The 26,699-nt window shown below is 45.0% G+C and overlaps 1 protein-coding gene across 1 annotated transcript in view; it reads left to right on the top strand.

The window, feature by feature from the left end:
• The first annotated feature begins 4,650 nt into the window (after positions 1–4,650).
• The window catches only part of Rad54l (RAD54 like), a 34,841-nt gene continuing 12,792 nt past the window's right edge, over positions 4,651–26,699 (top strand). The window contains exons 1-8 of the mRNA XM_028889417.2: positions 4,651–5,369; positions 5,450–5,536; positions 8,056–8,166; positions 23,204–23,264; positions 24,468–24,603; positions 25,013–25,082; positions 25,162–25,450; positions 25,661–25,785. Of these exons, the coding sequence (XP_028745250.1) occupies positions 5,367–5,369; positions 5,450–5,536; positions 8,056–8,166; positions 23,204–23,264; positions 24,468–24,603; positions 25,013–25,082; positions 25,162–25,450; positions 25,661–25,785 (882 nt within the window). The 5' untranslated portion in view covers positions 4,651–5,366. The remainder of the gene's footprint in view (positions 5,370–5,449; positions 5,537–8,055; positions 8,167–23,203; positions 23,265–24,467; positions 24,604–25,012; positions 25,083–25,161; positions 25,451–25,660; positions 25,786–26,699) is intronic.

The raw sequence follows: 26,699 nt of genomic DNA, 5'->3' as shown, positions 1-26,699 counted from the left end.
TTAATTGCTTGCTTTAATTAATTTGGTCATGATGATTTGGGTCAGTGGTCTTTCTCCTCGAATCACTGGGATTAACAACACCATAGTCAGAGGGACAATAGCATGGTAGAGGAGAGTTCAGGCCTCAGCACCAGAGAAATGGTGGGGTCTCTGAACAGAATCAGAGCAACAGGGCAGAGGAGGGAGCCTCTTTTTTCCAAGATTTTATTTTTATGTATATGAGTGCTTGTCTGAATGTATGCCTGTATACCATGTGAGTGCCGGGCACCCCTACAACTGGAGTTACAGATGCTTTTGAGCTGCCATGTGGGTGTTGGGAGCTGAACCTGGTTCCACTGCAAGAGCAGCAAGTGCTCTTAACCACAGAGCCGTCTCTCCAGGGCCTGGAGACCCTCCTCTTCTACCTTGTGAGAGCGGAGGAGGCTCACAGCAGGAGGCTATAGCTAGGCTCTCAGATTTCCAGGCTAGAGGCAGGAAGCAAGAAAGAGGGTGGAGAACAGGATATGGCACCCCTTTGAAGTGAGTTTTTATCAAGTCTGCTAGTTTGGGCCTTGTAGACAGCGACCCAGTAGGGAGTCTGTCAGTATCTGTGAAGAGGCCTGAGGAGAAACTAGAGTCTAACATTCTTTTGCCTGGGTGTATGTATGTGCACCATGTGCATGCCTGCTGTGAGTGCCACCATGTGGGTGCTGGGAACTGAACCTGAGTCCTCTGCAAGAGAAACTAGTGCTCTTGACAATCGAGCTGTCTCTCTAAGCCTCATGGTTTTATTTTACATTATGTGTATATCTGTGTGTCTGTGTATCTACGTGCATGTGAGTGTGGGTGCTGAAGAAGGCTAGAGGCATCAGACACCCTGGAGGTTCTGGTAGAGTTACAGCAGTTGTCAGCCATCCAGCATGGGTGCTGGGAGCTGGACTCTTCTGGAAGAGCTGTACATGCTCTTAAGTGCTGAGCCATCCCTCCAGCCTGACCATTACACTCTTATAAGAGAGAGTTATTGAAAGCTGGTGGCTGCTAGGAGAGGAAGGGTCAGTTTTCTTTTGGGGTTGAAAGCCACCTTTAACTCCAGTGAGGAACTAGGAGTAACATAGATTCCATGATCGGCAGACAGGGAACAGAGCCAGGACTAGATAATCAAGATGGAGAATTTTCAAGGTTGTTTCTTCATTCTCCTGACCTAAGATAAAAACCTGGAAGCTTAAAACAAAGGCCTGGCAAGTTTTTTCTCTGACTGTAGGGACTCTGGCTTGTGGATCAGTCCAACAAATTCAAGACCAGGATGCCTTTACTCCACAGTTGTAGACCTATTGGTCTTCCTGTCTTCGTTAAAACCCGATCAATCTGCTGGGCAGTGGTGGCGCACGCCTTTAATCCCAGCACTTGGGAGGCAGAGCCAGGCGGATCTCTGTGAGTTTGAGGCCAGCCTGGTTGACAGAGCAAGATCCAGGACAGGCACCAAAACTACACAGAGAAACCCTGTCTCGAAAAACAAACAAAACAAAACAAACCCCCCCTAAAAAAAAAAAAAAAAACCAATCAATCTGAAATTGGGAAAGACCCCTCTAGAGACCCTTAAAACCTGTAATACTCAAGAAGAGACAAGGCTCCTTTGACAGAGTCTTCCTGCTTGCAGGTGGTCTTCTATGTGTGCCCTCTGTTTGTACACATTCTCCCATACCTAACACAAGCCTTTCTTATCTCTCAGCGTGGGAGGCAGAGGCAGGCAATTCTCTGAATTCCTGACCAGTCAGAGGTACATAGTGAGAATTGAATTGAGTCCTCTGGAATAGCAGGAAGCATACTTAACCACTGAGCAATCTTTCCAACCTCAGGTCCTCATTCTTGGGCGGCAAACCCTACAAGCTAGCTGGAATTCTTTTTAATTTTTTGTTTTGTTTTGTTTTTGTTTTTTGAGCCAAGGTTTCTCTGTGTAGCCCTGGCTGTCCTGCAACTTGCTCTGTAGACCAGGCTGGCCTTGAACTGAGAGATCTGCTTGCTTCTTTCTGCCTCCTGAGTATTGGAATTAAAGGAATGTGCCACCACCAACTGGCTTCTTTTTAAAATTAAAAAAAAATAATTTAAATTTATGTTTTGCCTGCATAGCTGTCTGTGTACCACATATGTGCCTGGTGCCTATGGAGGCCAAAGAAGGTACTGGATCCCCTGGAACTGGAGTTACAGATGGTTGTGAGCTACTGTGTAGTGCTGGGATTTGAAAGCGGTCCTCTAAATCTCTCTCCAGCCTCCTAGCTGGAATTTTTGATTCTTAGCTAGTGAGAAGATTCAACCAGATTCCAGGGTGGGGGGCTCTTTTCATTTATCATGTTTCCATAATTTTCCTGTCTTTCTGTTCTGCCTCTTCCATAGCTCTGGGCATGATTTCGAAGGTCTATGATCCTAGGTCATACAGGAGGCTGAGACAGGAGGATCTCAATGAGTTCTAGATCACATGAGGCTACACAGTAAGATGTCTATACCTCTCAAGACCAAAACAAAAGCCAATGTAAACCAAAACAACAACAAACAAACCCCTGGCTCCAAAATGTCCCTGTGAAAAGGATGTTGTCACTGTTACCCACACACTGTTGAGCCCTCTCTTCTGAGAGGAATCCCACACCAGATGGTTCTTTCTCTCTTCAAGTAAAAGACGCAATAGGTTGAATACAAATACCACAAGTTAATCCAATGGCTAAAGACTGGAGAAACCAGAGTCTAGCTTGCTAATCAACTTCTTTACCCTTTAGGGGTGGAGAAGTCATGGATAAAGGGTTAAAAACCAGGGACACTGAGCCTGGTGGCTCAGGGCTGTAATCTTAGCACTGGGAAATGGACGCAGGAGGATTAGAAGTTTGAGGCTTAGCCTTGGACACATGAGACTTGTCTCAAAAGAAGCAAAGCAAAACAAACCAATAAAAAAAGAAATCAGGGGACAGACAGGATAATAAAAGAGAATATACGTTTTCTAGGACTAGGGAGAGTTCTTTCCTTTAAAAATAGGTTTTCAAGCCAGGAGGTGGCGCACGCCTTTAATCCCAGCACTGGGGAGGCAGAGCCAGGCCGTTCTCTGTGAGTTTGAGGCCAGCCTGGTCTACCAAAAAAACTACACAGCGAAACCCTGTCTCCAAAAACAAAAAAGAAAGGAAGGAAGGAAGGAAGGAAGGAAGGAAGGAAGGAAGAAAGGAAGAAAGAAAGAAAGAAAAAGAAAAATATGTTTTCTGTTAAGTGTGTGTGTGTGTACATGTTTGTATGAGGGTGCACATGTGCCATGTTGTACATGTGGAGGTCAGAGGACAATTTTTGTGGCTTCAATTCTCTCCTTCCATCTTTGTATGTGTTATGGGGATTGAACTCAGGCCATCAGGCTTGTGTGACAAGTGCTTTTTTACACCTCTACACAGCCTCCCTTCCCTCCTTTTGAGATAGGTGTGGCCCAGGCTGGTTTCAAACTCATGGCAATGAAGTTAACTTTTCTTTTTGTGATGTGTTTTTGCTTCTTTTAGTTGCTCACAGCCTCCTCTGCTCTCAGTAAGAGATGCCTAGGGAGATTCAAATTTCATTTCATTGTTTCCACAGTCTAAAAGCCAAAGAAGGGATACAACGCATCTCTTTAGTATATCCTCATTCCTGCCAGACAGGCTGGTGATAGAGGATTCTAAGTTTAAGGCTAACTGGGTTACATAGCAAGACCTTGTCTTAATCAACAACAAATGTTAGCAGTGATGGGAACTGAACCTATGGCCTCATGCTTGCTAAATGAGTACTTACCACTGAGCTACAGTCCTAGCCCCTCCCCCAACCAACCAACCAACCAACCCTCACAACAAAACAAATGGGGACAATAAACCTACCTTATAGCTGAGGACATTAAATGGATTATCATAGCTAAGAAGATTCAAGTAGACAGTGGTAAATGTCATTGTCATGGGTATGCTTTCAAGGTTAGTGAGCATTTAGGTGATGCATGGGACTGTGTGAAGTACTTTGTACACTTTTTTTTTCTTTGAGACAGGATCTTTTACAGAACCCTCGATGTCCTGGAGCTCACTCTGTAGACCAGGCTAGCCTCATAGAGATCCTCCTGCCTCTGCTTCGTGAGTGCTAGGATTAAAGGCATGCACCAACAGACTCCGCCACTTTGCACATTTTAATTCGCGTCTGAGAATAACCCTGTAGGGGAGGTACTATATATAATATTATTTAGATAAAGGGAAACAGGTTTTGAGAGAATGGGTGATTATGTCCAATTTGAAAATCACAACTCCGCCCCAGGAAACGGTGGCTTATTTCAAGGCATCTCAGCCCAGCATCAAAGCTCCCTCGATTGGCCTCTGGCCTTGCCTACCTCCAGCTCCGACTTCTGCTCCAGGTCTGCATAGGAAAGACACTCACGGCTCTAAGAGCCCGGACCAAATTCCCAGAAATGTGCCGCCTTTCCTAATCTAGTTCAGGTAGCGAGTCCTCCGCACGCTAGTTCGGCGCAAACCATACATTTGGTTCACCTGCTTGAGCCAAATTCAGCAGCCAGGAAGGCTGACAACCCTGCAAGCAGGAATCCTGTCACCTGCCCGTGGCACCCATCGGGCTGAGCCACGCCTCCTAGAAAATCGGTTGAACCTCTAAGCGGAAATCCAAGACCCTTAGCAGCCTCAGCCCTAGGCCCGCCCCTTCCTTCAGGCGGGAACGTCGAGCGCCAAGATCACTGAACGCAGCCAATAGGGGAATTTGGCGGCAGAGTGGCGGGAGGTTCGATTGACACTGCCTGGAGGCTGTTAACGCGCGCTTCGGGAAGAGGAAGAAGGTTAAGGGCAAGATACCGGAGACGCTCTCTAGCATTTTCTAAGATTCTCCTCCTCCCAACCTGAACCTTTTACTGGCCCTCCCCGCGTTCCTGTTTAACTTCCCTCACGTCTTTCCTGGGTCCCTACTTGACCTCCCTCAGATGGAGGTTGGGCATCAGTCCAGCGCTGGTAAATTCCCATCCCCCTCTTAAGGATTCAGGCGCCTCGCCTTCGTACTAAAGCCTCTACTTTTCTCGCGGCTAGTGATAACCCTCAGGGAGGCAGCCCAGCTAGGGACGTTTATCTGCAACTTTATCTGCCTGCTCTCCCATTCTAGTGCAAGCCTGGACTTGGACTTGCACTTTGGATTTCTTGAGCCTTGAATAACTGGCGACCGACATTCCTGGTTTAGACTCAAGTTCCAGCCCCTGATTGCGTCTCCTCCACCCATGACGACTCTTTAGACTTTCTTTTCAATGATCTAGCAGCTCCCCTCTCTAGCATGGCTTGGTCCTGCATTGTCGGTTGCTGGGTGCTTTTAATTTAGCTGATGAATACTTGACATCTGATGCTTCTGGGCCCAGGATGGTAAGTGTGACTTTAAGCAGACTTGAGGGGCCTTTGCTGCAGGATCTCTGCAGGTACTCACTCACTGTTCTACCTTACAGAGGAGGAGCTTAGCTCCCAGCCAGTTGGCCAGGAGGAAACCAGAAGGCAGATCTTCTGATGATGAAGACTGGCAGCCTGAGACAGTAGTGAGTTTTCAAGGGAATAGGGAAAATGGGGATACAGGGCTGTCTGGACAGGAAAGGAGTCTGGAGCTGGTTTCTGTGGTTCATAGTCATCTTAAAAAAGTATCTTTCATACATTTAGTGGCTTTTTTTTTTTTTTTTTTTTTTTGGAGACCGGGTTTCACCAGGTAGCTCAGACTGTGGTCTGTGGTCTGCCTCCCCAGACCTCCTGAAGTCACAGGTATGCATCAGCACATCTGGCACTTATTAATTAATGAAAACTTACAATTACAATGTACTAGGCATTGAATAAGATTAATAAAATCGCTGTCCTTCAGGTAGGTTCACTAGAAACTAATATAGCCTCGGTTTTCTTCATGGGAGGGGTATATTAAAACCAAGGAATGAGTTATGTTGGGTCCCAAATACTGCAGAAAGTGGGTGTGGTGCACACCTGTATTCTGTGTGCTTCCCTAGACTATATAGTGCATTCAGGCAGGCCTGGGATGTGGGAACCCCCCCCCCCTTTTTTTTTAAAGACAGGATTTCTCTGATATCACTGGCTGCCCCTGGAACTTGCTCTATAGACCAGGCTAGCCTCTGAATTTAGAGATCCCCCTGCCTCTGCCTCCCAAGTGCATGGATTAAAGACATGTGCCACCATGCCTGGCTGGCACTTCTTTTTTAAAAATTTATTTATTTTTTTTATCCTTTTGAGACAGGAGTTCTATATTATGTAGCTTTCTGGCTGACCTTGAACTCACTATGTGTAGACTAGTCTGGCCTTGGACTCAGAGATCCATCTGTCACAGCCTACTAAGTCTGGGATGAATGGTGTGGGCCACTATACCTGTCCTAGAAGGCACTTCTTTTTGTTAGGGTCTGTGGATGGGTAAAGGCACGTGAAGAGAAGGCGGCCTGGAAACTGTTTCAGGTGTGCCTTGTAGAATCATCATGGATTCAGTCAGCTTGATGCACTGGCACAATTGTGCTCTTGCCTGATAGCTTGGGGTTGACTTCTTTTTTTAAACTTCTTTTGGGGAGAGTGTATATGCTATGACATTTAGAGAAGAGTCAGTTATCTCCTTCCACTGTGTGGGTTTAGGGATTGAACTCAGGTCATCAGGCTTTGAGCCAAGTCCATACTTGTGTAGCTGTTTTCAGACACCTCCCTCTCCCCCACCTTTTGCGACAGGGTCTCATATAGCTGAGCCCGGCCTCAAATTCATGGTGTAGCTAGCAGTGACTTAAAACTGTGAGCTTCCCCCTTTCACCTTCAGAGTAAACCACCATGCCTGCCCGGGGGCTCATTAGCATTGCTGCTTTGCTACCTGTGAGAGAGAAACAACGGTTCTCTCTCACCATTCACAAAAATCTCAGAGTTGAACTAGGGGCAGCATTCTCTGCAGGTGAATAATGAATGGAGCTCTACTTGGGTGTTACAACTGAAAGTACTGGTTGTTTTTTGTTTGTTTGTTTGTTTGTTTTGAGACAGGGTCGAACTTCCTAGTCCAGCCTGGCCTCAGACTCACAGAGATCCACGTGCTTCTGCCTCCTGAGGTAGCTGAGCCTAGCAAACATAATATTTTAGGATTGCTGTGATAGTCATATATGATATACATGTTAAGAGTTCAGTGTGGGGGTTGGAGAGATAGCTCAGCGGTTAAGAACACTGGCTGCCAGGCGATCTCTGAGTTTGAGGCTAGCCTGGTCTACAGAGCTAGATCCAGGACAGGCACCAAAGCTACACAGAGAAACATTGTCTCGAACTCCCCCCCCCCCAAAGAAAAAAAAAAAAAGAATACTGGCTGCTTTTCTAGAGGACCTGGGTTCAATTCCCAGCATCCACATGGCAGCTCAAGACTGTAATTCCAGTTCCAGGAGTTCTGATACCCTCACACAGACATACACACAGGCAAAACACCAATGCACATAAAATAAAAATAGATAAATTAGCGCTGGAGAGATGGCTCAGAGGTTAAGAGCACTGACTGCTCTTCCAGAGGTCCTGAGTTCAATTCCCAGCAACCATATGGTGGTTCACAACCACTTAATGAGATCTGGTGCCCTCCTCTGGCCTGCAGTCATACATCCTGTATACATAATAAATAAATAAATCTTTAAAAAAATAGATTAATTAAAGGAATTTCATTTAAAAAAAAGTTTAGAGTGGTGCCTGAAATTAACTACTTTTGTTTTTTGTTGATCCAGGATCTCATGTAGCTCAGGCTGGCCTCAAAGTTGCTATGTAGCCAAGGGTGGACTTGAACTCCTGATCCTCTTGCCTCCATTGCCCAAATGCTGGGATTACAGGTGTGTGCCACCATATCTTGCTGGCACTTTTTTTTCCATGCCTGCTAGTACTGGTTTTTATATTTGCTAGACAAAAACTCAACAACTGAGCAATGCTGCTAGCTTCCCTCAGTCTCTCAGATACCTGGGACTACTCGTGCTCAGCAGGACTCCTGTCTCTAATAAGCACTCAAGGGTGGTCTCTGGGGCTGTCCAGGTGTTGCAATGTAACTTTCTGGTTTCTCTCCTAGACTCCTAAGAAACGAAAGTCTAGTAATGAGACCCAGTGTTTCCTGTCTCCTTTTCGGAAACCTTTGACTCAGTTAATCAACCGACCACCCTGTCTGGATAGCAGTCAACATGTAAGTCATAAGTACAACTGGCCTGGTTGTGTGTGTGTATGTGTGTGTATGTACCCAGTTCTTTTGCCTTGGATTCCTTCATAGCAGAGTGAACAGCTTATCCCTAGCTTCTGTGTGATCTGCTGGGAAGTCTGCTTGAGTCTTTCCTTGTTTATAACTGTGTGGGTACCAGATCTAAAGTGGTTCAGATTCCTAAATAAATGTGTCGAGGAGGAAGGTTGTAACATTGATCAGATACTGTATATGGCTTTTTGTTTTGTTTTCTTTCTTTCTCTCTTTCTCTCTCTCTCTCTTTCTTTCTTCCTTCCTTCCTTCCTTCCTTTCTTCCTTTCTTTCTTTTTTGAGATAGTTGTTTCATGTAGGCTCAGGGTGGCCTTGAACTCTGTCAGAACTTTTATTAAGAGATGCAATGGTGGCACATGCCTTTTTTTTTTTTTTAAAAAAAAATTGTTATTATTAAGAAATTTTCTATTCATTTTACATATCAACCACAGATCTCCCTCTCCTCCCTCCTCCCATCCCCCAGCCTTCCCCCCCAACCCATCCCCATACCCACCTCCTCCAAGTCAAGGTCTCCCATGGGGAGTTAGCAGAGCCTGGTACATTCAGTTGAGGCAGGTCCAAGCCCTTCCTCCCTGCAGCAAGGCTGCGCAAAGTGTCCCACCATAGGCAGTGGGCTCCAAAAAGTCTGCTCATGAACCAGGGATGGATCCTGATCCCACTGCCTGGGGACCCCCCAAACAGTTCAAACAACTGTCTCACCTATCCAGAGGGCCTAGTCCAGTTCCATGGGGGCTACACAGCTATTGGTCCACAGTTCATGGGTTTCTACTAGTTTGGCTGGCCATTTCTATATATTTTTCCATCATGATCTTGATTTCCCTTGCTCATAGACTCCCTCCTCTTTCTCATCGATTGGATCCCTGGAGCTTGGCCTGGTGCCTGGCCATGGATCTCTGCATCAGTCACTGGATGAAGGGTCTATGATGACAGTTAGGGTAGTCACTAATCTGATTATGGGAGTAGGCCAGTTCAGGTACCCTCTCGACTATTGCTAGTAGTTTAAGGTAGGGATTCTTGGAACAATTCCCTTGTGGATTCCTGGGAACATTCCTAGCACTCTGTTTCTCCCTATTCCCATGATGTCTTCATTTATCATGGTATCTCTTTCCTTGCTCTCCCACTCTGTCCCTGTTCCAGCTAGGACCTCCCATTCCCTTATGTTCTCATCCCTCATTCCTTGCCCTCCATTACCACCCCACCCCCTCCCCACCCCCAGTTTGCTCATGTAGGTCTCATCTATTTTTCCTTCACTGGGCTATCTATGTGTCCCTCTTATGTGTGTCCTCCTTGTTAGCTAGCTTCTCTGGAGCTGTGGATTGTGTCTGGCTATCCTTTGCTTTATATCTAGCATCCGCTTATGAGTGAGTTCATACCATGTTTGTCCTTCTGAGTCTGCGGTTATCTCATTCAGGATGATATTTTCTAGTTCCATCCATTTGCCTGCAAATTTCATGATGTCATTGTTTTTTACTGCTGAGTAGTATTCCATTGTGTATATGTACCACATTTTCTTTATCCATTCTTTAGTTGAGGGGCATCTAGGTTGTTTCCAGGTTCTGGCTATTATGAATAATACTGCTATGAACATAGTTGAGCATGTGTCCTTGTGGTATGGTTGAGCATTCCTTGGGAATATGCTCAAGAGTAGTATAGCTGGGTCTTGAGGAAGACTGATTCCCAATTTTCTGAGAAACTGCCATACTGATTTCTAAAGTGGCTGTACAAGTTTGCACTCCCACCAACAGTGGAGGAGTGTTCCCCTAGTTCTACATACCAGTACTTGAGAGGCAGAGGCAGGCAGATCTCTGTGAGTTTGAGGCCAACCTGGTCTATAGAGTGAGTTTTAGGACAGCCAGGACTGTTTCACAGAGAAACCCTGTCTTGAAAAGCCAAACAAACAAACAAGCAAAAAACCAAACCAAAAACCGCTTATTTATTTATATATGTATGGGTGTTTTGCTGGCATGTATGTCTGTGCATCATGTGTGTACCTGGTGCCTGCAGAGGCCAGAAGAGGGTATCAGATCCCTTAGAATAGGAGTTATAGACATCTATGACCTGCCTAATGTGGGTGCTGGGACTTGAACTCTGGTCCTCTGGAAGAATAGCCAGTGGTCTAGCCCCAGCCATAAACTTTTAATCCTCCTTCCTCTACCTCCTGGATGCTGGATTACAGGTGCCTGCCAACAAACATGGTTTTATCATGGCTTAGAAAGTACTAGAGTAGCCGGGCGGTGGTGGCGCACGCCTTTAATCCCAGCACTCGGGAGGCAGAGGCAGGCGGATCTCTGAGAGTTCCAGGCCAGCCTGGACTACCAAGTGAGTTCCAGGAAAGGCGCAAAGCTACATAGAGAAACTGTGTCTCGAAAAACAAAAAACAAAAAACAAACAAACAAAAAAAGTACTAGAGTCCCATAGCTATTATTGTTTCTTCTAGTAATCAACTTCTCACCATGACAGGGTCTTGCATTGTTTTGCACAACTTTCTTCTTTTGTTTTTTCTAGACTGGGTATCTTTGTGTAGCCTTAACTATCCTGGAACTAGCTCTGTAAACCAGACTGGCCTCGAACTCACAGAGATATGCCTGCTTCTTCTGCCTTCTAAGTGCTGGGATCAAAGGCGTACCACACCACCTCCTGGCTTTTTCTTTTCTTTCTTTTTTTTTTTTTTTTCAAGACAAGATCACGACCAGCCTTGGCTGGTCTGACTGAACTCAGAGATTTACATGCCCCTGCCTCCTGAGTATTGGGATTAAAGGTGTGCTCTACCACACCTGGCTTTTTTAAAAAAATTATTGCACATGTTTTTATTTGACTCTGTCTCTCCAAGTATGTGTGTATATGTATGGGCATGCATGCCATACATGTGTGGAGGTCAGAGGATAACTTCTGAGAGTTGATTTTTCTCATTTTACCATGTGGATTTCAGGGATTAAATTTAGATTGCCAAGTTTGGTGGCAAGTGCTGACCAGCCCAAGTTTTTCTCATCAAACTTTCTGAGAAATGTTTGGAAGGAAAATGGGAATATATAACTGAATTTAGCCATTTGTGTATTCAGCAAGCATTTAAAAGTACTTTTGTATGATAGTGGGCATTGGAAATAGAACCTGGGTCTCTACAAGAGCAACAAGTGCTCCTAACTTCTGAGCCATCCCTCCAGCACCAGCCTCTTGCTTTTTGTGTTGAGTGTTGTTTTTTTGTTCTTCCAAAAGAATCTGTTATGTGATCTTTAATCCTCTAGAACAGTTTTCAAGTTGTCCCAGGAGTGCCTTAAATGGCTTCACAGTTTAGAGGCTGCGAATGGCTGAAATTTGAAGGGCATGCTAAATTAGCTTCTGATGGTTCTGAAAGGTTATCTCGGTGAAAGGAGTAAGAGAGAGTTTAGTGGAGCAGCCTGAGGGAAGCCTGGCCGCAGACTGAGGCAGCTCTGGAAAGGTGTTTGCTGAGTTGGTCAGGTGGAGATGTGGGAAGCTGGCAGGTAGAGAGAGATGGTGGGTGGGTCAGACAGCTGTGTACAGTCCCAGAGTGAAAGGCCTCCTTGTAAGCCATGTTGTGGGAGTCTGGGTTTTATTCTAAGGCTACTGAGGATTTTTGAAGTTTCTTTGTTTTGTTTTTAATATATATATATGTTTGTGGTGTGTGGATAGTCACAGGTATATGTGTGCCCACCAAAGCCAGAAGAGAGCATCAGATCCTTGGAGCTGGAGTTACAGGCGGCTCTGTGCTGCCTGATGTGGGTGTTGGGAACTGAACTCTGCTCTGCTAGAATAGCAGCAAGTGCTCTTAACCGCTGAGTTATCGCTACCTCTTTGAAGTCTTAAGTAGGGGTAGGAGGTATACAGTGGCGCAGAAACTCCGTTTGAATGAGGAATGATGTGGAAAAGCCAGTAAGAAGGTGGAAGCAGTGCCAGGCATGGTGCCACACACCTTTAATCCCAGCACTCAGGAGGCAGAGGCAGGGGGATCTCTGTGAGTTCAAGACCAGCCTGGTCTACAGAGTGAGGTTCAGGACAGCCAGGGCTACACAGAGAAACCCTGTCTCAAAAACACAAAAAACACACACAAAAAGAAGGTGGAAATAGCAAGACAACAAAGGATGTGGGCTGAACTTGTGTGTCAGGAAAGTGGGAATAGGAAAAAGCAGCAAATATATATTAAGATGACATTAAATATTAGTATGTTTAATATATTTCTATACAGTAAGATAGAAAGACTCTGACAGAGGCAAAGGAGATGATACCGTTTACTGAGATAGGAAGCAGGAAGGAAGGCATTTGATGGGGGACATAAATAAGCATCTTAGTCACAGGGCCTGTGATAAACTTAAGGGGCCCAAAAGATGCTTTCGTTCTTTTTAATCGTTAATTTTATTGTTTTCATGTTTTCTAATCAGTATATTAAGGAGATATTTATGTACTTCATTAATTGCTTAAGTTCTGCTATCCAGATTTAAGCATGTGACCATATGATTACTTTAAACATAACAAAACTATTGGTTTAATGAAAGTAGCTCAATGTGCTTTTTTTTTTTTATTCATATATTTTTGTGCATGTGCGAGCATACATGTGTATGGTCACACTTGTACATGTGTGCCTGGTACATATGTAGAGGTCAGACGGCAACTGTGGGAGTCACCCTGTGGGTTCTTAGGATCAAACTCAGGTCATCAGACTTGGCCAGAGCCTTCACTTGTTAGCCCTCTTGCGGGCCCAGCTCAGCGTATGCAGCAGCAAGCTTACAGACGCACAACAGGAGTCCCAGCGATAAATAACATCTGTCTCGGTCAGCTTCAAAAGCATTCCACCATGGCCTACAGATACCATTTAATTGTTGTCAATAAGACAGTCACATGTTTTCAGAAAGTAAGAATGACGATGGCCTTGTACAGAAGAATTGCACAGGGCTATTTCTCACTCTTACGGAGTTCTGAAATTTGATTCCTGAGAACTTTTTTTTTTTTTTGGTTGTTTCTAGACAGGTTTTCTCTGTGTTGTTTTGGTGCCTGGGATTAAAGGTGTGTGCCACCACCGCCCAGCTAACTTTTTTTTTTTTTTAAGATGGGGGTCTCACTTGTGGCCCAGGATGGCCTCAACTCACAGAGATCCACCTGCCTCTGCCTCCTGAGTGCTAAGATCAAAGGTGTGTGTCACTAAACTCAGCTCTACTGAAACTTTGATTTGCATTAAGATTTTGTATTTCTTCATTTTTATTAAAATTCACTCCTAAATGAGAATGGAAAACTGCTAATATCTGATTCCTAGCCCCTATCTTTCTGCTTATAATCATATACTTAGGCACCTTCTGAATCCCATGGGAAAAATTTAGAACTACCAAATACAGAAAGAGATTTATTATTTAATTTGTTTTTAGGCTTTTTTGTTTTGAGACAGCATCTCATAAAGCCCACACTGGCCTCAAACTTAATATAGCCAAGGGCAACCTTGATCTTCTGGCCCTCTTACTTCTACCTCCCAAATGTGATGTGAGGTTCCAGGCCTGCACCATCAATCCTGGCTTGATTCTTTTTAGAATGAGTATTTTCTACAGTAGTAGTAGATTCTTTGTCATGTTCTTTTTGTTTTTTAATTTTATGTTCTTTGGTGTTTTGCCTGTATGTATGTTTTGTGTGAAGGTGTCAGATCCCCTGGACCTGGAGTTTCAGACAGTTGTGAGCTGCCCTGTGGGTGCGGGGAATTGAACCCAGGTCCTCTGGAAGAGCAGTCAGTGCTCTTAACCGCTGAGCCATCTCTCCAGCCAGCCCCCTGTGTCATGTTCTCAATCCCCTCTTTCCTTTCCTGTGTGCTACTGGTCCTCTCCCAACTCCAGGTCCTTTTTTTGTTGTTGAATTTTTCCTTTTTCTTTTTGGTTTTTTTTTTTTTTTGAGACAGGGTTTTTCTGTGTAGTCCTAGCAGTCCTGGAACTCTGTAGACCAGTCTGGCTTCGAACTTATAGAGATCCACCTGACTCTGCCTCTGCCTCCTGAGAGCTGACTGGGGTTAAAGGTGTGAGCTAGTCCACTGCCCGGCTTGTTGTTGATTTTTTTTTTTTTTTTTTTTTTTTTTTTTTGAGGCAGGGTTTCTCTGTTGTAGTCCTGGAGCTCACATTGTAGACCAGGCTGGCCTCAAACTCAGACATCTTCCTACCTTTGCTGGGATTAAAGGCATGTACCACCAAGCCTGACATTAATTATAGGTGCTTTTTTGTTTGTTTGTTTTTCTGTTTTTCGAGACAGGGTTTCTCTGTGTAGTTTTGGTGCCTGTCCTAGATCTTGCTCTGTAGACCAGGTTAGTTCAAACTCACTGAGATCCGCCTGGCTCTGCCTCCCGAGTGCAGGGTGCACCACCACTGCCCGGCAAAATAGGTCCTTTAATATGCTCTATACCAGGGGTTCTCAGCCTGCAATCCCTTTGGCAAACCTCTACCTCCAAAACTATTTACATTTATAAATCATAACAGTAGCAAAATTAGAGTTATAAAGTAGCAACAAAAATAATTTTATGGTTGTGGGTTCCTACAACAAAGGGGACTGTATTAAAGGATTGAAGCATTAGGAAGGTTGGGAACCACTGCTCTGTACTGAGCTGTATCTCCAGTCCTTTTTTTCACCTTGTACTTTGAGATGTGATCTTACTAAGTTGCTCAGGCTAGACTTGAACTCTGCTACTAGATGTCTTATCGCATAATTGTTACACATTTAACAGGGATATTATCCCTGTTAAAGGCATGCACCCTCAGGCAGGTTGTGGTGCATGCCTTTAATCCCAGCACCAAGGAGGCAGAGGCAGGCGGATCTCTGTGAGTTGGAAGCTAGTCCAGTCTACAAGTTAATTCTAGGACAGGCTTGAAAGCTACACAGAGAAACTCAGTCTCAAAAAACCAAAAACAACAACAACAAAACCCCCAAAACAAACAAACAAAAATACCCCAACACCCAGGTGTGGTGGTACATTCTGTTAGTCCCAGTACTCAGAGGCAGACTCTCATTGTGTAGCCAAGGCTGACTTTTAATTCCTTTTAAAATAAGAAAGAAAAAAGTTATATAGGCATGTGTACAGCCCATATTACAGTTGTCTGTTTACCAGTGAAGGCACGGGAATATTTTCTTGACTTTTCTGTTTCAGACCTGTCCTGGTTTTCTGTAATAAACTTGTCTCTATTTCTAACACACACATACACACACACACACACACACACACACACACACACACACACACACACATATAATTTTCTTTCTTTTTTTAAAATGGAAAAAGAGATTCAAAAGGTAAAATTGTCTAGGTCTCACAAAAGCCTTAAGCTGGCCTTAGAGATGAAGACTTCAGCCTTGGACATGATGAATTTGAAGAGCCCTTACATATGTATTTTTGGAGGCTGTTGCAGATGTGTATGTAGGAGTATGGAGTATGTAGGGATGGATTAGAGGGGCTGGGGAGATGGAAAAGAGCACTGGCTGCTTTTCCAGAGGTCATGGTTCAATTCTCAACACCCACATAGTAGCTCAAGACTGTCTGTAACTCCAGTTCCAGGGGTTCTGGTACCCTCACACAGACATACACGCAGGCAAAACACCAATGCACATAAAATAAAAATAAGTAAATTTAAAAAAAAGAATAGATTAGGTGGTCTTTGGCAAAGAGATATTTGATATCTCAAAGTGTGTTGGATTATCAGGGTGAATCTACAGTTGGAAGAGATTTGGGCTTAAGTCCTGAGCCCTGAGGAACACTGACTTTTTAGAGCATTTAGGCAAAGGTGGAAATCCCCACTGGGCTGAGCATGAGCATGAGATTCCAGAGAAGTGCAGTAGTGGGAGAGTGGTCAGGACAGCATATTTGAGAGGAAAGAATGGCTAGCTTTGTTAAGAAAAGAATGGAAACTTGTCCATTGGAATTAGAAGCATGCAGGCCACAGCCTTGTGCAGAGTCACCGAGGAGGAGTGGGAGATAAGAAAGAGAGGCATTAAATCTTTCTGGAAGTTTGCCTGTGGAAGGGAGAGGTAAAAGATTAAAGGCATTTTTGTTGTCCAGGAAACAGAGTGCTCATCAAGCTGGTGAGAAAGAACTAGCAGGGACAGAGCAGTTGAGGTGGAAAGATTGGGTATAACTGCTGAAATAGGAAACTGTTGGGTGTGGAGAATGTGCTTCTCCCATCAGAAGGAAAGGACATTGTAGAACACTATCCTCCAAGCAAAATGGCCACCGTCTTCGTTAGATAAACTTACTGTAGGTAGGACCTGGGGACTGGTGACAGTCTCTAAGAAGAAGGGAGATGGGGAGGGTGACTGGACTCCATCTAGGATTCTAGGCTCTCTCAACCATTCGTGTGCAATTCTTCTCTGTCTGTCTGTGGTCTGGGGAGGAAGGGCGAATGGAGAAGGGCTCCATCTAGGCTATTGGGAAGCAGTCATCCTTGCTGGGTGAGGACTTTCCCGTGTCACTTTGATGTCACCTCTGTGCCCTGTAAGGGTACCCCCACTCCAGAAATAAACTGATTGGCTTCCTGGAGTGAACTTTAGTGGAATTTGGTTGGTTGTTAGGGGGAGGGGTAGACCTTGTTTCTCAGGGAAGGAATTCTCATAATACATGGTGTGGATTATCAGCAACTAGTGGAACAAGTGAATGAGGGCATGTCTGTGCCACAGTTTGGCATTGCTAGACCAGATCCTCAGGGGTCACTCATGCCAAGTCCTGCTGCCGCTTTCCCAGCTGATGTTTTTGGCTAAGAGTCTTCATAAATATGAACACTCAGGCAGTGACACAGCTGCCCTTTGCCTACAGATCCTATGGCTTCTGAGTTCCATTGGAAATCTTTTAAAGTTTGGAATATAAATTCTTGGCTACTTTGTGTCTAAATCTAGCCTCTCATCCTGATTTATGTACTTATTTAAGTCTTCCTTTTCTTCTTTCTTTCCTTCCTTCCTCCCTCCCTCCCTCCTCCCTTCCTTTTTTTTTAAGAGTCTCAAGTTCCCTGGCTAGCCTGGAATTCTGTAGATGAGGCAGGCTTGAATTCAGAGAACTGCCTGTGTCTCTCAAGTGCTGGGATTACAGGCACGTGCCAATAATCTTGAAAGTAACTTTGTAGTTTTAGAATTGATATTTTTTTCTTAATTTTATTTATTTATGTATTTTTTTAGGTCTGAGTACTCTGTCTGCATGTCCCCACATGCCAGAAGAGTTTATCAGATCCCATGGTGAGCTACCATGTGGTTGCTGGGAATTGAACTCAGGACCTCTAGAAGAGTAGCCAGTGCTCTTAACCACTGAGCCATCCCTTCAGCCCTAGAATTGATACCAAATTCTAATAGAGTTCATTCCCTGCTTTTTCTATGATTTGATTTAGAGTTTTTTGTTTTTGTTTTTGTTGTTGTTTTTTATTTGACAAGCTTTCTCTGTGTAGCCCTGTCTGTCCTGGAACTCTCTCTCTCTGTGGACCAAACTGGCCTTGAACTCAGAGATCTGCCTGCCTCTGCCTCTCAAGTGCTGGCATTAAAGATGTGCACCACCACTGCCTAGTTTCAAATTTTTTTTAAGACTTAATTATTTTATTTTGTATGTGGGGATGTTTCACCTGCATGCACGTCTATGCAACACATGTATGTCTAGTGCCTTTAGAGGTCAGAAGAAGGCAAAGAATCTCCTGGAACTGGAGTTAAGGATGGTTGTGAGCCACCATGTGGTGCTGGGACTTGAACTTGGTCTTATGCAAGAGCATGAAGTACTCTGGTTTTTTGTTTGTTTTTAGAGACAGGGTTTCCCTGTGTAGCCCTGGCCATCTTGGACCAGTCTGGCCTTAAACTCAGAGATTCCCCTGCCTCTGCCTCCTGAGTGCTTCTGGTGTGTCTGAGCCATTGCTTTAGCCTCCCCACCCCACCCCTTTTTTTTAAACAAATTTTTGTAGCCTTGGTTGGACTCACTCTGTAGTCCAGACTGGTCTCAAACTCACAGAGATCTGCCTGCTTCTGCCTAAGAGTAGTTGTTGGTAGCATCTTTTTTTGTTGTCTCTGTAGGAGCTGGGATTCTAGGTTACAGGTGTGAGCTACTGCTCTGGACTCGCCAATTATGACAGGAGATAGAAACTGGTCAGGTAGGGAAGGAACCCCAAAGTAGCAGTTCCATTCCCTGCTGGAGGCCAGAAAGGGCACACAATCCTGGCTCCTGTTTTCTCCTGCACATCTGCCTAGAGCTGTAGATGATTGTGACTGAACTGGAAAGAGTTCATCTGGACTGATGATGACCAGTTCGTCCCCTGTCCCATTCTCCCCCACGCCCACTTCTGCCATAAATTCTTTAAAATGCTCCCAGACTAGGTGCTTCAGTGGTACCCTATATCCTGGGACCACTCCTGCTATATAGGAGCTCTGCTCGCTCCTGCTCTCCTTTCATCCTTCTTAACCCCCCATCCCCTCCCATGAATTTATACTAAATTTCCCTCTGAAACTCACCCTCAGGGACTGAAGAGATGGCTCAGCAGTTAAGAAGTTTCTGCTCTTGTGGAGGACCTGAGCTTGGTTCACAGATCCCAGGCAGCTCTGACATCTATAACTCCAATTTTGCTGATCTAGCACCCCTTCCTGGCCTCCCTTGGTGCCAGACATGCACACAGTGCATTTAAATATATTCAGGCAAAATACTCATAACACATAAAAATAAATAAATCTAAAAAAAGAAACCTCACCTTCTCTATCTGAGAATTTAATTGTTTGAATTTTTTAAAATATTTATTTTATGTATACGAGTGACTTGTCTTCATGCACACCACAAGAGGGAATCAGATCCCGTTACAGACAGTTATGAGCCACCATGTGGTTTCTGAGAATTGAACTCAGGACCTCTGGAAGAGCAGCCAGTGCTCTTAACCACTGAGCTGTTTCTCTAATTTCCTAATTGTTTGAATTTTTAAGACAATCTGAAAACTGCTGTCTCGAGGTGGCTTGGTGGTTGCCAGGTTTCTTGGGATACCAATCCCTGAAGTCAAGCTGAGATCTGAGAAGGCTGTGAAATGACTTTCAAAAGACACTCCAATATTCCTGTATCATTAGTAATTTTTTTTTCTAAAGGCACCACTGTCTCATGTAACCAGGCTAGCCTTGAATTTACTGTGTAGCTGTGGATACCCTTGAACTCTGGGTCCTCCTGCTTCTCTGTGAGTGCTGATATTACAGGCACACATCCTCTGCTTGCCTGCCTTCCTTTCCTTTCCCTCCCTTCCCTTCCCTTTCCCTTTCCCTTTCCTCTTCTCTTTCCTCTTTCCTTTCCTCTTCTCTTCCCTTTCCTCTTCCCTTTCTTCTTCCCTTTCCTCTTCCCTTTCCTTTCCTTTCCTCTCCTCTTCCCTTTCCTTTCCTCTTCCCTTCCCCCTTCCCCTTTCCCCCTTCCTCCCCCTCCCCCTTCACAGGGAACTACCTGGCTCTGCCTCCTAAGTGCTGGGATTAAAGGCATGCGCCACCAACACCTGGCTAGTGTTTTTTCTTACTGATTATCTTTGCTGTTCATAACTACAGTATTCATGCTAGTTAAGAAAATTTAATTCTTAATTTAAGAAAGAAATTAAAATCATAAATTTAGTCAGAGCCAGGCATGCTTGCATACTCCTAAAATCCCAGCAGTCTAGAAGCTGATGCAGGAGAATTGTGAGTTCAAGGTAAAACTGGATTCTATATGAATTTCTAGGCTAGACTCAATGTAATGACACTGTTTGAAAAAGTTTTCTTCAGGTGGAAATAAACAGGATTTAGTATTCTGTCACATGACTTAGTGATGGTGATGTTCATTTACCCATTCTTTTAGTAGATCACAAAAATATTATATATTTTTTGTAAAAAAGACATTGAGTTTCTAGAAATTTATAATCTGTGTATGTAAAGAAATGGGTTAGAATATAAAGGTAAAAGTTTCACAGCAAGACAGGCTTGCCTTTGTCTTAAATTACCGTTTGGCAGAAAGGAGTTTTCTTATTAGGAGCCAAATGTGGTTCATGCCTGGAATGCTAATGCTTGGGAGGTGGAAGCAGGAGGAGTGCTGTGAGTTCCAGGCCAGCCTGGGCAACAGTGAGACTCTGTCTCAAAAGAATAAATATAACAAGGGCTGGCGAGGTGGTCCAGCGGGAAAAGGCACTTGCCACCAAGCCTGATGGACCCGAGTTTGATGGTGGGAGGAGAGAACCCGTTTCTGTGCGTCATGCTCCATAGCACACACACACACACACAGAGAAACAAAACTTTAGGGTGTTTGTTCTTGATTTCTCCTGGCTCTCTTGCGTCCTAGCTGTGGCATCGCTAAGGTTCACAAGCTATTATAATTCCCTGAATAATCCGGGTGTATACCGATAAAGATAAAATGTTATTGTCATTTAGCTCATCGTTAATTCTCCTTTCTCTTCTTCCTCTTCCTCCCTCTGTCTCCTTCCTCCCCCTCCTTCCCTCCTCTTCTTCCCGTGGCTTTGCCTCATAGTTCGTTTTGTAGTCTTGATCTCAGGCTAGCCCACACTGAGTATTCCTTTCTAGGGCCTGCATGTATCTGCTTTCTGCACCTTTATCTTGATTGGCATTTTTTGTTGATGAGCCTATCCTTTTTTGGTTTTTTTTTTTTTTTTTGAGACAGAGTTTCTCTGTGTAGCCCTGGCTGTCCTGGAACTCAATTTGTAGCCCAGGCTGGTCTTGAACTCACAGAGATCTGCCTGCCTCTGCCTCCTGAGTGCGGGGATTTGTGTTACCATGACTAACTTGAGCTTACCCTCTCCTTATGTCCTTTCCACGTTGTTCCCTGTCTTGGACCTTTCCATGGCGGGAAGCACTCCCCGGCTTTGGGGTGATATGCATGGCCATAAGTAAGAGGTCACAAGTAGGGTTCATAGAATCAGGAGTGTTCTCCATCTGTCATAGCTGTGTATGTATTGTGTGAGTGGAGGTGGCGTGTGCTGTGGCACTTACGGAAGTCAGAGGACTGACAGCTTGTGGGAATTTGTTCTCTCACTGTGGATCCTGGGAGCCAACTCAGTTCATTGGTGTGACAGCAAGCATCTTTCTCTCTCTCTTTCTTTGTGTGAGAGACAGAGAGTATGTGAATGCATGCCATGTGTTTGGGGGTGCTCTCAGAGGCTGGACGAGGGCGTTGGATCTTATGGAGCTGGAGTTACAGGTAGTTGTAAACCTTCCCAAACTGAACTTGAGTCCTGGAAAAGCAGGAAGTACTCTTAACTGTTGAGCTGTTTCTCCAGGCACCTTCTGCCCCTGTTGAAACATGGTCTCAAGTAGCCCAGGCTGGTCTCAAAACTTGTATAACTAAGGATAACCTTGAGCTCCTGATCCTCCTGCTTCTACCTCTCAAATTCTGGGTAACAAGTACGAGCTACCACACGAGGCTTAATTTTCTTTTTGGGACAAGGTTTTACCTGGGCTGGCTTCAACCTCAGCATTCTCCTTGATCAGTCTCCTAAGTACTAGGACTGTAGGTGTGTGTGCTTGCCTGGAGTAACAACAGCTTGTAGATCTTATAGGGCTCTTGGTGAGGATTAAATCATGATAGGAGGAAACTAGATGTGGTGGTACATGCCTAAAGTCTCAGTTGAGGCAGGAGAATTGAAAGTTTGAGGCCAGCCTAGTGGAATACATAGACTGTCTTAGCCTTGCCTCCCAACTGTGACATAGTGAAAGAAACTTAGCTCTATATTAGCCATCATTGTCATATTTCTGTTTATATTTTACTGATGGCCACTGCTTATATTACTTCTAATCTTCGGGCTGTTTAATTTTCAAGGAAACTGAAAATTAAATAGTTGGCAGAACTGATACAGCAACATTTTTTTTTTTTTTTTTTTTTTTTGTGGCTGGGAGGTTAGCTTGGTGATAGAGTAACAAAACACCCATCCACATAAAATAAAATGAATGAATGAATTAAAAATCCTGAAGTGGAGGGGTGGGCAATGGAGGTTAGGGGATGGGGCTGAGAACATGAGGGAATGGGATGGCAGAGCTGGAACAGGGATGGAGTGGGAAAGCAATGAGAGAAGTACCATTATAGAGGGAGACATCATGGGGATAGAGAGAAACCTGGTGCTAGGGAAGTTGCCAGGAATCCCCAAGGATGACCCCAGCTTGGACTACTAGAAATAGTGGAGAGGGGACCTGAACTGAACTGTTTTGCCCCAGTTATCAGACCAGTGAATACCCTAACTGTCATCACAGAACTTTTCTCCAATGACTGATGGAGGCAGATGCAGAGATCCACAGAGCTCCAGGAGTCCAGTCAAAGAGAGAGAGGAGGGATTCTATGAGCAAGTGCATCAGGATCATGATGGGGAAACCTGCAGAGATGATCAAACCAAACTAGTGGGAACTCATGAAAGTTGGATCAATGGCTATGGAGCCTGCATGGGACTGGACTAGGCCCTCTGCATGGCAAGATAGTCGTGTAGCTTGATCTGTTTGGGGGGGTCCCCCTGGCGGTAGGATCAGAATCCATCCCTGGTGCATGAGGGGGCTTTTTGGAGCCCACTACCTATGGTGGGACACCTCCTGCAGCCTTGAGGCAGGGGGAAAGGCTTGGACTTGCCTCTACTGGATGTGTCTCCCCATGGGAGGCCTTCCCTTGTGGGGGTGGGGAGTGGAGGGTAGGTTGCGGGGGAGGCTGGGGAGGTAGGACGAGGGAAGAGGGGGATCTTTGATTGGTATGTAAAATGAATGAAAAAATTTTCTTAATTAAAAAAGAAAAAAGCCGGGCGGTGGTGGCGCATGCCTTTAATTCTAGCACTCGGGAGGCAGAGGCAGGCGGATCTCTGTGAGTTTGAGGCCAGCCTGGTCTCCAAAGCAAGTTCCAGGAAAGGCACAAAGCTACACAGAGAAACTCTGTCTTGAAAAACCAATAAATAAATAAATAAATATAAATAAATAAAAACACCTGAAGTGGAACATGTTAGATCATTTATTGGTCTATAAAATCTTCAACAGTCCTGAATTCCTATTTTTTTTTTCTTTTTAGGAAGCATTTATTCGAAGCATTTTGTCAAAGCCTTTCAAGGTCCCCATTCCAAACTATCAAGGTAAAATGGAGACTTTATTGATTTTCTTTTCTTTTTCTTTTTTCTTTTTTTAAGTTTATTTTGTGTTTTATTTGAGGCAGGGTCTCACAGTGTAATCCTGAGTGGTCTGGAACTTGCTTTATAGACTAGGCAAACTGGCTTTGAACTTACAGAGGTCTTCCTGCTTCTGCCTCTTAAGTACGTGTGCTACTATGCCTGGTAGTTTATTTTATTTTTAATCGTGTGTGTGTGTGTGTGTGTGTGTGTGTGTGTGTGTGTGTGTGTTCATCTGGCCTCCAGAGGAGGTCAGAGACATTGGATCTTGCATGTGTTGTGTGGCGTGCCTGACATGGATGCTGGAATCACACCCAGACTCTTTGGAAGAGCGATGCATGTTCTTAATTGCTTAGACATCTCCAGCATCTGTTTGTTTTGATGCAGGCTTTTGTTATATAATCCAGATTGGCCTCAGTCACAGCGATTTTCCTGCCTCCAGATCCTAAATGATGGGATTGTAAATGTGCAGCACCATGCCTGGCACGTCTTTTCAGTTTTTAGTCATTTGTGTCAGTGTACCTGAATAGATCGAAGACTTATATGCCAACCTGGGAATTAAAGATGTCAGTCCATGGGTGGATGTGTTTGACATGATCCTCCTGAGGCCTGTGTGAAGGCTAGCCGGCCGGCATTTAGCAGGGACTGCCAAGACTAATTGTCTTTCATCTTTTTGGTGGGGCATGTCTGCTCAAAAGCTTTTGGTGTGCCCGGTAGCTAATGATGCTACCTTCATTTAGTTCAAGCATGTTCAGTGTCAGTTCCTTTATAAGGCTGACTGTGGAGGAAGTTTAATTTCCACAGTTTTCCTTTGTCTTGTTTAGGACATTGTGTTGTGCCTGACCTGGGACTAGGGAAAGAAGCAGCCAGATTTCAAGTCCTCACATATGAAAGGCCTATGTTGAGTTTTAGACCTTGCTACAGTTGACTTGAGATGAACTTGATAAAGCCCTCCAGAAGTTTGTAGTTGAATGGGAGAAATAAAATAGGAAAAAATGCTTCAGGGCTGAAGAGATAATGGTCCAATAGATTCACAAATGGTTTGAAGGAGTTCTAGGAAAGAAGTCATGGGTATTCAGAAAGGTTCCATGAAGGATGGGCATTTAAGTTGGGCTTGCTGGAGTGCCTGATTATAGAGGGTCAGCTCACAGGTTGACTGCTGATTTCTAGGTCCTCTGGGCTCTCGAGCATTGGGCCTGAAAAGAGCTGGAGTTCGTCGTGCCCTCCATGACCCTCTGGAGGAAGGTGCCTTGGTTCTGTATGAGCCTCCCCCACTAAGCGTCCATGACCAGCTGAAGCTTGACAAGTATGCACATTGATATTTTTTGAGTAGTGCTAGTCCACTATACGTGTCCATGTCTGGAGAATGGAGGGTGTTTGGTGTGACCCCCCCCCCACCGCCCTTGGAATTGTCATTGGTTGCCAGAGCTGTCACGACAGCGGCACTGTATCCAGAGCAAGTGGTTGGGAAGGAGACTGTCTGGGAGAGTGTGGTTGTGTTCAGGTTGTGGAGGTTCCTCACTGCCTTCTGCCATGCTCATTTGGAGGGGCAAGTGATGAGGTGAGGACAGGAGTCCTAAAGCAGGGCCTCACTCTGGTTTATTCCCTGGGGGAGAAGGTGTAAAACCTTCTGGGTCCGCAGGATACCACTTCCTGAGGGTTGACCCTGCCTGAGTCTGAGCAACATTTATTTTTTTTCTGCCATGTTTTCTCAGGGAAAAACTCCCTGTCCACGTGGTTGTTGATCCGATTCTCAGTAAGGTGTTGCGGCCTCATCAGAGAGAGGTAAATGAGGGTCGGGGGAAGGGTGTGTGGCTAGGGGCTAAGGAGGGGTCAGAGTGGACTAACTGGTGCTCTTCCTCAGGGAGTGAAGTTCCTCTGGGAGTGTGTCACCGGTGTTCGGATCCCGGGAAGCCACGGCTGCATCATGGCTGACGAGATGGGCCTGGGAAAGACACTACAGTGCATCACATTGATGTGGACACTCTTACGCCAGAGCCCAGAGTGCAAGCCAGAAATTGAAAAGGCAGTGGTAGTGTCACCTTCCAGCTTGGTGAAGAACTGGTACAATGAGGTTGGAAAATGGCTTGGAGGGAGGATCCAACCTCTGGCCATCGACGGGGGCTCTAAGGATGAAATAGACCGGAAACTGGGTATGAAGCTCTAACAGATGAGGCTGTACTCCTCCCCCAGGTTTTCTACTTTGTGTGTTCGCTTGTGGCCAGTGTGGATGGCAGTGTGGGGACAAGTGGGAAAATTGCCACTGAAAACCAGCACAATTCTTTGTAGGCTGTGTCACACAGCCGTCGGACTGTTTTTCTTTAAGATCTTCTGGCTTGTTCTCTGACACCTTCCTGTTGTAGAAGGATTCATGAACCAGCGTGGAGCTCGAGTGCCTTCCCCCATCCTCATCATTTCCTATGAGACTTTCCGCCTTCATGTCGGAGTCCTTCAAAAAGGAAGTGTTGGACTGGTCATCTGTGATGAGGTACTGAACACTCTGTGGTCTGGGTGGTAGAAGATCGGGATGTCAGAGTCTTCAGAGCATTACTATCCCAGGACTACACTAGTCACTGGGGAATTGGAAGAACAGAGAATGCCTGCCACACTGGAGGGGACAAGTGAGCGGGAGCCTATGACAGCAGTTTGCCAAAAGAGGGATGAAACAGTGCAAAAACTGGGGGGAGCTGAGCATGGTGCCACACACTTCAAGTCCAGCACTCAGGAGGCAGACGGGTGGAGCTCTGAGTTTGTGGCTGGGTCTGCTGTAGTGAGTTCTAGGCCAGCCAGGCTGGTGAGACCCTTATCTCAAACAAACAAACAAAACAAACAACTCGGGAGGCAGAGCCAGGCGGATCTCTGTGAGTTCAAGGCCAGCCTGGGCTACCAAGTGAGTTCCAGGAAAGGCGCAAAGCTACACAGAGAGACCCTGTCTCAGGAAAAAAAAAAAACACTGGCTCCTTTTCCCGAGGACCCGGGTTCAATTCCTAGCACCCACATGGCAGCTCACAACTGCATGTAATTACAGTTCCAGAGGATCCGACACCCTCCCCTCATACAGTCATACATACAGGCAAAACACCAGTGTACATAAGAAAAAAATAAATACTAAAAAAAAGCGTTAATTTGGTCATGATGTCTTTTCACAGCAATAGAATAGTGACTAAGACATTGATGGATCTTAAAGATGTTATGGGTTTGGTTCTCAACACTCACATGAGGTAGCTCCCAACTACACATGTAATTCCAGTTCTACAGTATCTAACACTTTTTGACTTCTTCAGGCACCTTCATACACATACAGATGAACTCATGCAGACACACATACACATTAATGAAAAACATATTAATAAAGTTCAGGGGCTGGAGAGATGTCTCAGCAGTTAAGAGCACTGGCTGCCC

Source organism: Peromyscus leucopus, chromosome 2 (assembly GCF_004664715.2).
Source record: "Peromyscus leucopus breed LL Stock chromosome 2, UCI_PerLeu_2.1, whole genome shotgun sequence".
Taxonomy (NCBI): domain Eukaryota; kingdom Metazoa; phylum Chordata; class Mammalia; order Rodentia; family Cricetidae; genus Peromyscus; species Peromyscus leucopus.
Note: the sequence above shows the minus strand (reverse complement) of the source record. Positions and strands in the feature narration are given on the sequence as shown.